This window comes from Tachyglossus aculeatus, chromosome 11 (genome assembly GCF_015852505.1).
Source record: "Tachyglossus aculeatus isolate mTacAcu1 chromosome 11, mTacAcu1.pri, whole genome shotgun sequence".
Classification (NCBI taxonomy): domain Eukaryota; kingdom Metazoa; phylum Chordata; class Mammalia; order Monotremata; family Tachyglossidae; genus Tachyglossus; species Tachyglossus aculeatus.
The window spans coordinates 25,459,849-25,470,072 of record NC_052076.1 but is presented as its reverse complement, the minus strand read 5'-3'; the positions used below and the strand labels follow the sequence as shown (position 1 = coordinate 25,470,072).

The following is a 10,224-nucleotide window of genomic DNA, read 5'->3' as shown; positions in this document are numbered from 1 at the left end:
CCTGTATATATGTATATATGTTTGAACCCATGACCCCTGACTCCAAAGCCCAAGCTCTTTCCACTGAGCCACGCTGCTTCTCATAAGCAAGTTTTCCATCTCGGTTACCCCCCTATCGCCGCCCGCTCCTTCCACTAATCAATCAACCATCCCATGGTGTCTACTACTCTATTACAGTGAGCGCTCAATAAATACGACTGAATGAGTGAATGAATCAAAGATGTCAAGTCTTCCCTCACTTCCTGGCCACTGTCAGGGGGAGGCCACAACTCCTGTCAGGCAAGGCCCCTTTCAATTGCTCCAGGGCCCAACGGCCGACTTTCCACTCCCCCCCCACATCCCCCTTCCATTTTCGGTTGGGGAGGGTCCCTGGAATTCTTTATAAAGGTTCCAAAGGAAGTGGAAAGAGCACGGGCTTTGGAGTCAGAGGTCATGAGTTCAAATCCCGGCTCCGCCACATGCCTGCTGCGTGACCTTGGGCAAGTCACTTAACTTCTCTGAGCCTGTTACCTCATCTGTAAAGTGGGGACTGGGACTGTGAACCCCACTTGATCACCTTGTATCCCCCCTCAGCGCTTAGAACGGTGCTCTGCACATAGTAAGCGCTCTGCTGTGCGACCTTTGTGCCTCAGTTCCCTCATCTGTAAAATGGGGATTAAGACTGTGAGCCCCACATCATCACCATCAATCGTATTTATTGAGCGCTTACTATGTGCAGGGCACTGAACCAAGCGCTTGGGAAGTACAAATTGGCAACATATAGAGACAGTCCCTACCCAACAGCGGGCTCACAGTCTAAAAGGGGGAGATAGAGAACAAAACCTAACATACTAACAAAATAAAATAGAATAGATATGTACAAGTAAAATAAATAGAGTAATAATAAACATGGGACAACCTCATCTCCTTGTGTTCCCCCCCCCAGCGCTTAGAACAGTGTTTTGCACATAGTAAGCGCTTAACAAATACCAATATTATTATTATTATTATTATTATTATTATTGGCAGCCAGGGCATGTCCGCCATGGCCCTTCCCCCTCACACAGGGCCAACATGGCGGACGGCCTTCCCTCTCCCGTTCTCTGCCCACCGCCCTCGCAGCCCCGCCGCCGGCTCCAGCCAATCCGCTCGCGGCCCCGCGCCGGCTCCAGCCAATCCGCTCGCGGCCCCGCCGGCCAATCCCCTCGCGGCCGGCTCGCTCCCCCAGCCAATCCGGAGGGCGGGAGCGCGGAGCGGGAAAAGCGCCGGCGTTCGGAGAGGCGGCTGGTGTGGTGTTGGGGGGGGAGGGTGGAGACGAAGGACTGGGGAGGCGCCGCTAACGGCTTCCCCTCCGCCCTGTCTCCGGGGCAACCCGGGGCTTGGGGGGGGGGGGGGGCAGTTAGCCATTGGCCGAGGGGCGGACCAATCCGGTGCGGGGCCTCGGGCCGGGGATGGGGGAGAAGGGGGTGAAGGAGCGGCCCCCGTTGTGGGCGTCGCGAGGCGTCGAGCCCGCGATGTAACGGATCTCTCGGGCCCCTCCCCCAGCCCCCGCCCCGGCCTCAGCCGACGGGGAGCGCCCCGAGGGCAGCCCACCGAAGGGACCCCCGGGACCCCCGAGCCGAGGGAAGGGTCGGGCGGCCCCATGGAGGTGAGAAGCGGAGACCCTGCCCCCCGACCCCACCGTCGCCCGACTTGGGGCCGGGTGGGGTGAGGGGGATAGAATGAGCATTAGGGTACTGGGGAAGGGTTTACCGGGGTGGGCGCCCCGAGGGTGAGGGGAGAAATTCATTCATTCGTTCAGGGGTATTTATTGAGCGCCTACTGGGGGCAGAGCGCTGTACTGAGCGCTTGGGTGAGGGCGCTGAGGGGGGAAATGGAGGGGGTGAGGGCGCTGAGGGAGGAATAGAGTGAGGCGGCTGAGGGGAGGATGGGGTGGGTGAGGGGCTGAGGGGAGAAATGGAGGGGGTGAGGGCGCTGAGGGGAGAAATGGTGGGGGTGAGGGGGCTGAGGGGAGAAATGGTGGGCGTGAGGGGGCTGAGGGGAGAAATGGAGGGGGTGAGGGCGCTGAGGGAGGAACAGAGCGGGTGAGGGCGCTGAGGGGAGAAATGGAGGGGGTGAGGGAGTAATAGGGAGAGTGAGGGCACTGAGGGAATAATAGAGCGGGTGAGGGCGCTGAGGGGAGAAATGGAGGGGGTGAGGGCGCTGAGGGGAGGATGGGGGGGTGAGGGGCTGAGGAGAGAAATGGAGGGGGTGAGGGCGCTGAGGGGAGAAATGGTGGGGGTGAGGGCGCTGAGGGAGGAATAGAGGGGGCTGAGGGCGCTGAGGGGAGAAATAGAGGAGGTGAGGGCACTGAGGGAGGAATAGGGCGGGTGAGGGGGCTGAGGGAAGGATGGGGTGGGTGAGGGCGCTAAGGGGAGAAATGGAGGGGGATGAGGGGGCTGAGGGGGGAATAGAGGGGGGTGAGGGGGCTGAGGGGGGAAATGGAGGGGGTGAGGGTGCTGAGGGAGGAATAGAGCGGGTGAGGGGGCTGAGGGGAGAAATGGAGGGGGTGAGGGCGCTGAGGGAATAATAGAGGCGGATGAGGGGCTGAGGGAGTAATAGAGCGGGTGAGGGGCTGAGGGAGTAATAGAGCGGGTGTGGGCGCTGAGGGAGGAATAGAGCGGTTGAGGGGCTGAGGGAGTAATAGAGCGGGTGAGGGGCTGAGGGAGTAATAGAGCGGGTGAGGGCGCTGAGGGGAAAAATGGAGGGGGTGAGGGCACTGAGGGAGTAATAGAGCGGGTGAGGGGCTGAGGGAAGGATGGGGTGGGTGAGAGCGCTGAGGGGAGAAATGGAGGGGGTGAGGGCGCTGAGGGAGGAATAGAGCGGGTGAGGGGGCTGAGGGGGGAAATAGAGCGGGTGAGGGCGCTGAGGGAGGAATAGAGGGGTGAGGGCGATCGTTCCCTCCCTCGGGGTCTTCTCCTGCCCCATATTTGCCCCTCAGGTGCGCGCGGGTGAGAGCGCTAAGGGGGGAAATAGTGAGAGCGAGGGGGCTGAGGGGGAGGGATGGGGTGGGCTGGGGGGGGGCTGGGTCACAGCGCTGAGCGAGGGGGTAGAGCGGGTGAGGGCGCTCAGGAGAGAGGTGGAGAGGGTGAGGGGGCAGAGGGGGGAAATGGAGTATGAGTAATCCCTCAGCGCCCTCAACCCCCCCCATTCCCCCCTCTCCTGCCCCAAATTTGCCCCTCCAAAGAGAGCGCTGAGGGGGAAAATGGTGAGAGTGAGGGGGGTGAGGGGGAGGGATGGGGTGGGCGGGTGAGGGGGCTTTGGGGGCAACGGGGCGCCTGAGGGGGCTGAGGAAGAGTTAGGCCGAGGGTCAATCAATCAATCAATCAATCATCGACATCATCATCATCAATCGTATTTATTGAGCGCTTACTGTGTGCAGAGCACTGGACTAAGCGCTTGGGAAGTCCAAGTTGGCAACATAGAGAGACAGTCCCTACCCAGCAGTGGGCTCACGGTCTATCAATCAATCAATCAATCAATCAATCGTATTTATTGAGCGCTTACTGTGTGCAGAGCACTGGACTAAGCGCTTGGGAAGTCCAAGTTGGCAACATAGAGAGACAGTCCCTACCCAGCAGTGGGCTCACAGTCAATCAATCAATCAATCAATTGTATTTATTGAGTGCTTACTGTGTGCAGAGCACTGGACTAAGCGCTTGGGAAGTCCAAGTTGGCAACATATAGAGACAGTCCCTAGCCAGCAGTGGGCTCACAGTCTATCAATCAATCAATCAATCAATCAATCGTATTTATTGAGCACTTACTGTGTGCAGAGCACTGGACTAAGCGCTTGGGAAGTACAAGTTGGTAACATATAGAGACAGTCCCTACCCAGCAGTGGGCTCACAGTCAATCAATCAATCAATCAATCGTATTTATTGAGTGCTTACTGTGTGCAGAGCACTGTACTAAGCGCTTGGGAAGTACAAGTTGGTAACATATAGAGACAGTCCCTACCCAGCAGTGGGCTCACAGTCTATCAATCAATCAACCAATCAATCAATCAATCAATCGCATTTATTGAGCGCTTACTGTGTGCAGAGCACTGGACTAAGCACTTGGGAAGTCGAAGTTGGTAACATATAGAGACAGTCCCTACCCAGCAGTGGGCTCACAGTCTATCAATCAATCAATCAATCAATCAATCGTATTTATTGAGTGCTTACTATGTGCAGAGCACTGTACTAAGCGCTTGGGAAGTCCAAGTTGGCAACATACAGAGACAGTCCCTACCCAGCAGTGGGCTCACAGTCTATCAATCAATCCATCAATCAATCAATCAATCAATTAATCGTATTTATTGAGCACTTACTGTGTGCAGAGCACTGTACTAAGCGCTTGGGAAGTCCAAGTAGGCAACATAGAGAGACAGTCGCTACCCAACAGTGGGCTCACAGTCTAGATAAATGAACGGGGCGGGGAGGACCCTGAAGAGAGAAAGAGGGTGGTACGGGGGTGAAGATACCGAGGAGAAGGGATTCATTCAGTCGTACTTATTGAGCGCTTACTGTGTGCGGAACACTGTACTAAGCGCTCGGAAAGTCCAATTCGGCAACAGAGACGGTCCCTACCCAACAACTGTCTCTATATGTTGCCAATTTGTACTTCCCAAGCGCTTAGTACAGTGCTCTGCACATAGTAAGCGCTCAATAAATATGATTGATGATGATGATGAACAACGGGCTCACGGTCTAGTCATTCAATCGTATTTATTGAGCGCTTTACTGTGTGCGGAGCACTGTACTAAGCGCTCGGAAAGTCCAAGTCGGCAACAGATAGAGACGGTCCCTACCCAACAACGGGCTCACGGTCTAGTCATTCAATCGTATTTATTGAGCGCTTACTGTGTGCAGAGCACTGTACTAAGCGCTCGGAAAGTCCAAGTCGGCAACAGAGACGGTCCCTACCCAACAACGGGCTCACGGTCTAGTCATTCAATCGTATTTATTGAGCGCTTACTGTGTGCAGAACACTGTACTAAGCGCTCGGAAAGTCCAATTCGGCAACAGATAGAGACGGTCCCTACCCAACAACGGGCTCACGGTCTAGTCATTCAATCGTATTTATTGAGCGCTTACTGTGTGCGGAGCACTGTACTAAGCGCTCGGAAAGTCCAATTCGGCCACAGAGACGGTCCCTACCCAAAAACGGGCTCACGGTCTAGTCATTCAATCGTATTTATTGAGCGCTTACTGTGTGCGGAGCACTGTACTAAGCGCTTGGGAAGTCCAAGTTGGCAATATAGAGAGACAGTCCCTACCCAACAGCGGGCTTACAGTCTAGAAGAAGTAGCGTGGCTCAGTGGAAAGAGCCCGGGTTTGGGAGTCAGAAGGCGTGGGTTCTAATCCCGACCCCGCCACTTGTCAGCTGGGTGACTTTGGGCAAGTCGCTTCACTTCTGTGGGCCTCAGTGACCTCATCTGGAAAATGGGGATTAGGACTGTGAGCCCTCACTTCACTTCTCTGGGCCTCAGTGACCTCATCTGGAAAATGGGGATTAGGACTGTGAGCCCTCACTTCACTTCTCTGGGCCTCAGTGACCTTATCTGGAAAATGGGGATTAGGACTGTGAGCCCCCCCGGGGACAACCTGATCACCTTGTAACCTCCCCAGCGCTTAGAACAGTGCTTTGCACATAGTAAGCACTTAACAAAGCGCTTAAAAAGCGCTTGCCAACTTGCCCTTCCCAAGCGCTTAGTATAGTGTTCTGCGCATAGTAAGCGCTCAGTAAATACGAATGAATGAATGCTGGGTAGGGACCGTCTCTCTATGTTGCCAACTTGTACTTCCCAAGCGCTTTGTACAGTGCTCTGCACACAGTAAGCACTCAATAAATACGATTGAATGAATGAATGAATGTTGGGTAGGGACCGTCTGTAGATGTTGCCATCTTGTACTTCCCAAGCGCTTAGTACAGTGCTCTGCACACCGTAAGCGCTCAATAAGTACGACTGAATGAATGAATGAACAAATGCCATTATTATTAGAGGGGGGAGACAGACAACAAAACAAAACAAGTAGACAGGCGTCAATACCATCAAAATAGATACATAGAATTATAGCTATATACACATCATTAATAAAATAGAGTAATAAAATAGATTATAGTAGTAGTACTACTAATTCTAGTAGTAATAGTAGTAAAATCCGTGGGACAACCTGATCACCTTGTAACCTCCCCAGTGCTTAGAACAGTGCTTTGCACTTAGTAAGCGCTTAATAAATGCCGTCATTATTATTATTCAGCGCTTAGAACAGTGCTTTGCACACAGTAAGCGCTTAATAAATGCCATTATTACTAAAATAGAGAAAGGCTTCACCCCCACCTTACCTCCTTCCCGTCCCCACAGCACCTGTAAATATGTATACACGTTTGTACATATTTATTACTCTATTTATTTTACTTGTACATATTTATTCTATTTATTTTATTTGGTTTATATGTTTTGTTTTGTTGTCTGTCTCCCCCTTCTAGACTGTGAGCCCGCTGTTGGGTAGGGACCGTCTCTAGATGTTGCCAACTCGGACTTCCCAAGCGCTTAGTACAGTGCTCTGCACACTAAGCGCTCAATAAATACGATTGAATGACTGACTAATAAATGTATACAAATAGACACAAGTGCTGTAGGGAGGGGAAGGGGGTAGGGAAGAGGGAGGGAGTGGGGGCGATGGGGAGGGGAGGAGGAGCAGAGGAAATGGGAAGGGGCTCAGTCTGGGATGTGAGGAGGGAAGGGAAAGGTGAAAACCGGGAATTGAGGGAAGTGAGGGACCTTGATGGAAAGAGGAGGCAGGCGCAAATGGTGTCCAAAAGGGATTCATTCATTCAGTCGTATTTATTGAGCGCTTACTGTGTGCAGAACACTGGACTAAGCGCTTGGGACGTACAAGTCGGCAACATATAGAGACGGCCCCTATCTAACAACGGGCTCACAGTCTAGGAGAGGGAGACAGGTGCCAAAACCGTCAGAATAAATAGAATTATAGCTATATGCACATCATTAATAACATATAGTAAATATGTACAAGTAAACTAGAGTAATAAATATGTACAAATAAATAATAAATAGAGTAATGAGTAATAAATATGTACAAATGAATGAATGACGAGTGGCTCTGTGGAAAGAGCCCGGGCTCTGGAGTCAGAGGTGATGGGTTCAAATCCCGGCTCCGCCACATGCCTGCTGTGTGAACTTGGGCAAGTCACGTCACTTCTCCGGGCCTCAGTTCCCTCGTCTGGAAAATGGGGATGAAAACTGTGAGCCCCGCGTGGGACAACCTGATCACCTTGTAACCTCCCCAGCGCTTAGAACAGTGCTCTGCACATAGTAAGCGCTTACTAAATGCCATCATCATCATTATTATTATTATACCCCTCCTCATTCATTCATTCATTCATTCATTCAATCGTATTTATTGAGCGCTTACTGTGTGCAGAGCACTGGACTGAGCGCTTGGGAAGTAAAATTTGGCAACATATAGAGACGGTCCCTACCCAACGGTGGGCTCACAGTCTCCTCCCCCTCTCCATCCCTCCGGCCCTACCTCCTTCCCCCCCCCCCCCCCCCCCCACAGCACCTGTATATATGTTCGTACATATTTATTACTCTATTTTACTTGTACATATTTACTATTCTATTTATTTTAGTTTGTTAATGTGTTTTGTTTTGTTGTGTGTCCCCCCTTCTAGACTGTGAGCCCGCTGTTGGGTAGGGACCGTCTCTATATGTTGCCAACTTGTACTTCCCAAGCGCTTAGTACAGTGCTCTGCACACAGTAAGCGCTCAATAAATACGATTGAATGAATAGACTGTGAGCCTATGTTTGTACAGATTTATCACTCTATTTTATTTGTACATATTTACTATTCTATTTATTTTATTTTGTTAATATGTTTTGTTTAGTTGTCTGTCTCCCCCTTCTAGACTGTGAGCCCGCTGTTGGGTAGGGACCGTCTCTATATGTTGCCAACTTGGACTTCCCAAGCGCTTAGTCCAGTGCTCTGCACACAGTAAGCGCACAATAAATACGATTGAATGAATGAATGAATGGGTAGGGACCGTCTCTATATGTCTCTCTAACTAAGCGCTTGGGAAGTACAAGTTGGCAACATATAGAGACGGTCCCTACCCATTCATTCATTCATTCAATCGTATTTCGTGAGCGCTTTACTGTGTGCAGAGCACTGTACTAAGCGCTTGGTAAATACAAGTTGGCAACATATAGAAACGGTCCCTACCCATTCATTCATTCATTCAATCGTATTTAGTGAGCCCTTACTGTGTGCAGAGCACTGTACTAAGCGCTTGGGAAGTCCAAGTTGGCAACATATAGAGACGGTCCCTACCCATTCATTCATTCATTCAATCGTATTTAGTGAGAGCTTACTGTGTGCAGAGCACTGTACTAAGCGCTTGGGAAATATAAGTTAGCAACATATAGAGACGGTCCCTACCCATTCATTCATTCATTCATTCATTCAATCGCTGGTGAATTACAAGGTGATCAGGTTGTCCCACGGGGGGCTCACAATCTTAATCCCCATTTTCAGATGAGAGAACTGAGGCCCAGAGAAGTGAAGTGACTTGCCCAAAGTCACACAGCTGAAAATTGGCGGAGCTGGGATTTGAACCCATGACCTGTGACTCCAAAGCCCGAGCTCTTTCCACTGAGTCGCGCTGATCTAGAGACAGTCAATCAATCAGTCAATCGTATTTATTGAGAGCTTACTGTGTGCGGAGCACTGTACTAAGCGCTTGGGAAGTCCAAGTTGGCAACATCTGGAGACGGTCTCTACCCAACTGCGGGCTCACAGTCTAGAAGGGGGAGACAGACAACAAAACAAAGCATAGTAACAAAATTAAATAAATAGAATAGACTGTGAGCCCACTGTTGGGTAGGGACTGTCTCTATATGTTGCCAATTTGTACTTCCCAAGCGCTTAGTACAGTGCTCTGCACATAGTAAGCGCTCAATAAATACGATTGATGAATAGTAAATATGTATTCTCTGCGCCTCAGTGACCTCATCCGTCAAATGGGGATTAAGACTGTGAGCCCCCAGTGGGACAACCTGATTACTTGGTAACCTCCCCAGCGGTTAGAACAGTGCTTTGCACATAGTAAGCGCTTAATAAATGCCATTATTAGTATTATTAGTAGGGCAGAGGGAGAAAAATCTATCAATCAATCAATCGTATTTATTGAGCGCTTACTGTGTGCAGAGCACTGTACTAAGCGCTTGGGAGGTACAAGTTGGCAACATAGAGAGACAGTCCCTACCCAACAGTGGGCTCACAGTCTAAAAGGGGGAGACAGAGAACAAAACCAAGCATACTGACAAAATAAAATAAATAGAAAAAATAGATAATCGAAATACTAGAATAATAGAAATAAATAGAAAATAGGGGTGGGAGAGGGGAAGGAGTCGGGGGATTGGGGGTTATTTACGTGTTTCTCCTTCATTCTTGTCTGGAACAGCCGAAAGTCGCTTTCCGGGGTGCCGTGAACCGCACCTGGAGCGCCAACCAGGACCCCAGTAGCCGATTACCGGACGCTTTCAACACTTCGATGTTGCCTGCTGCCAATTCCGTCTTCGATTACTACAAATCACAGGTCCATCGATACATTTAGCATCCCTCTCCATAGGAATAAATCGAATTAAATTTACCTTTGTAAGCCGCCAGTCCGTAGTGGGTACATATTTACTCTTCTATTTATTTTACTTTGTTAATGGTTTTGCTTTATAATAATAATAACAATGGCATTTGTTAAGCGCTTACTACGTGCAAAGCACTGTTCTAAGCGCTGGGGAGGCATTTTATTTTGTTAATGTGTTTTGTTGTCTGTCTCCCCCTTCTAGACTGTGAACCTGCTGTTGGGTAGGGGCCGTCTCTAGATGTTGCCAACTTGTGCTTCCCAAGCGCTTAGTACAGTGCTCTGCACACAGTAAGCACTCAATAAATGCGATTGAATGAATAGACTGTGAGCCTATGTTTGTAATAATAATAATAATAATAATGGCATTTGTTAAGCGCTTACTATCTGCAAAGCACTGTTCTAAGTGCTGGGGGGGATACAAGGTGATCAGGTTGTCCCACATGGGGCTCACAGTCTTAATCCCCATTTTACAGGTGAGGTAACTGAGGCTTAGAGGAGTGAAGTGACTTACCCAAATTCACACAGCTGACAATTGGCGGAGCCGGGAT

At 50.4% G+C, this 10,224-nt stretch overlaps 1 protein-coding gene across 1 annotated transcript in view; it reads left to right on the top strand.

Moving 5' to 3' along the window:
* Positions 1-1,567: 1,567 nt before the first annotated feature.
* Positions 1,568-10,224, top strand: part of MEIOC (meiosis specific with coiled-coil domain) — a 49,137-nt gene continuing 40,480 nt past the window's right edge. Inside the window, exons 1-2 of the mRNA XM_038754069.1 lie at positions 1,568-1,627; positions 9,497-9,631. Of these exons, the coding sequence (XP_038609997.1) occupies positions 1,622-1,627; positions 9,497-9,631 (141 nt within the window). The 5' untranslated portion in view covers positions 1,568-1,621. The remainder of the gene's footprint in view (positions 1,628-9,496; positions 9,632-10,224) is intronic.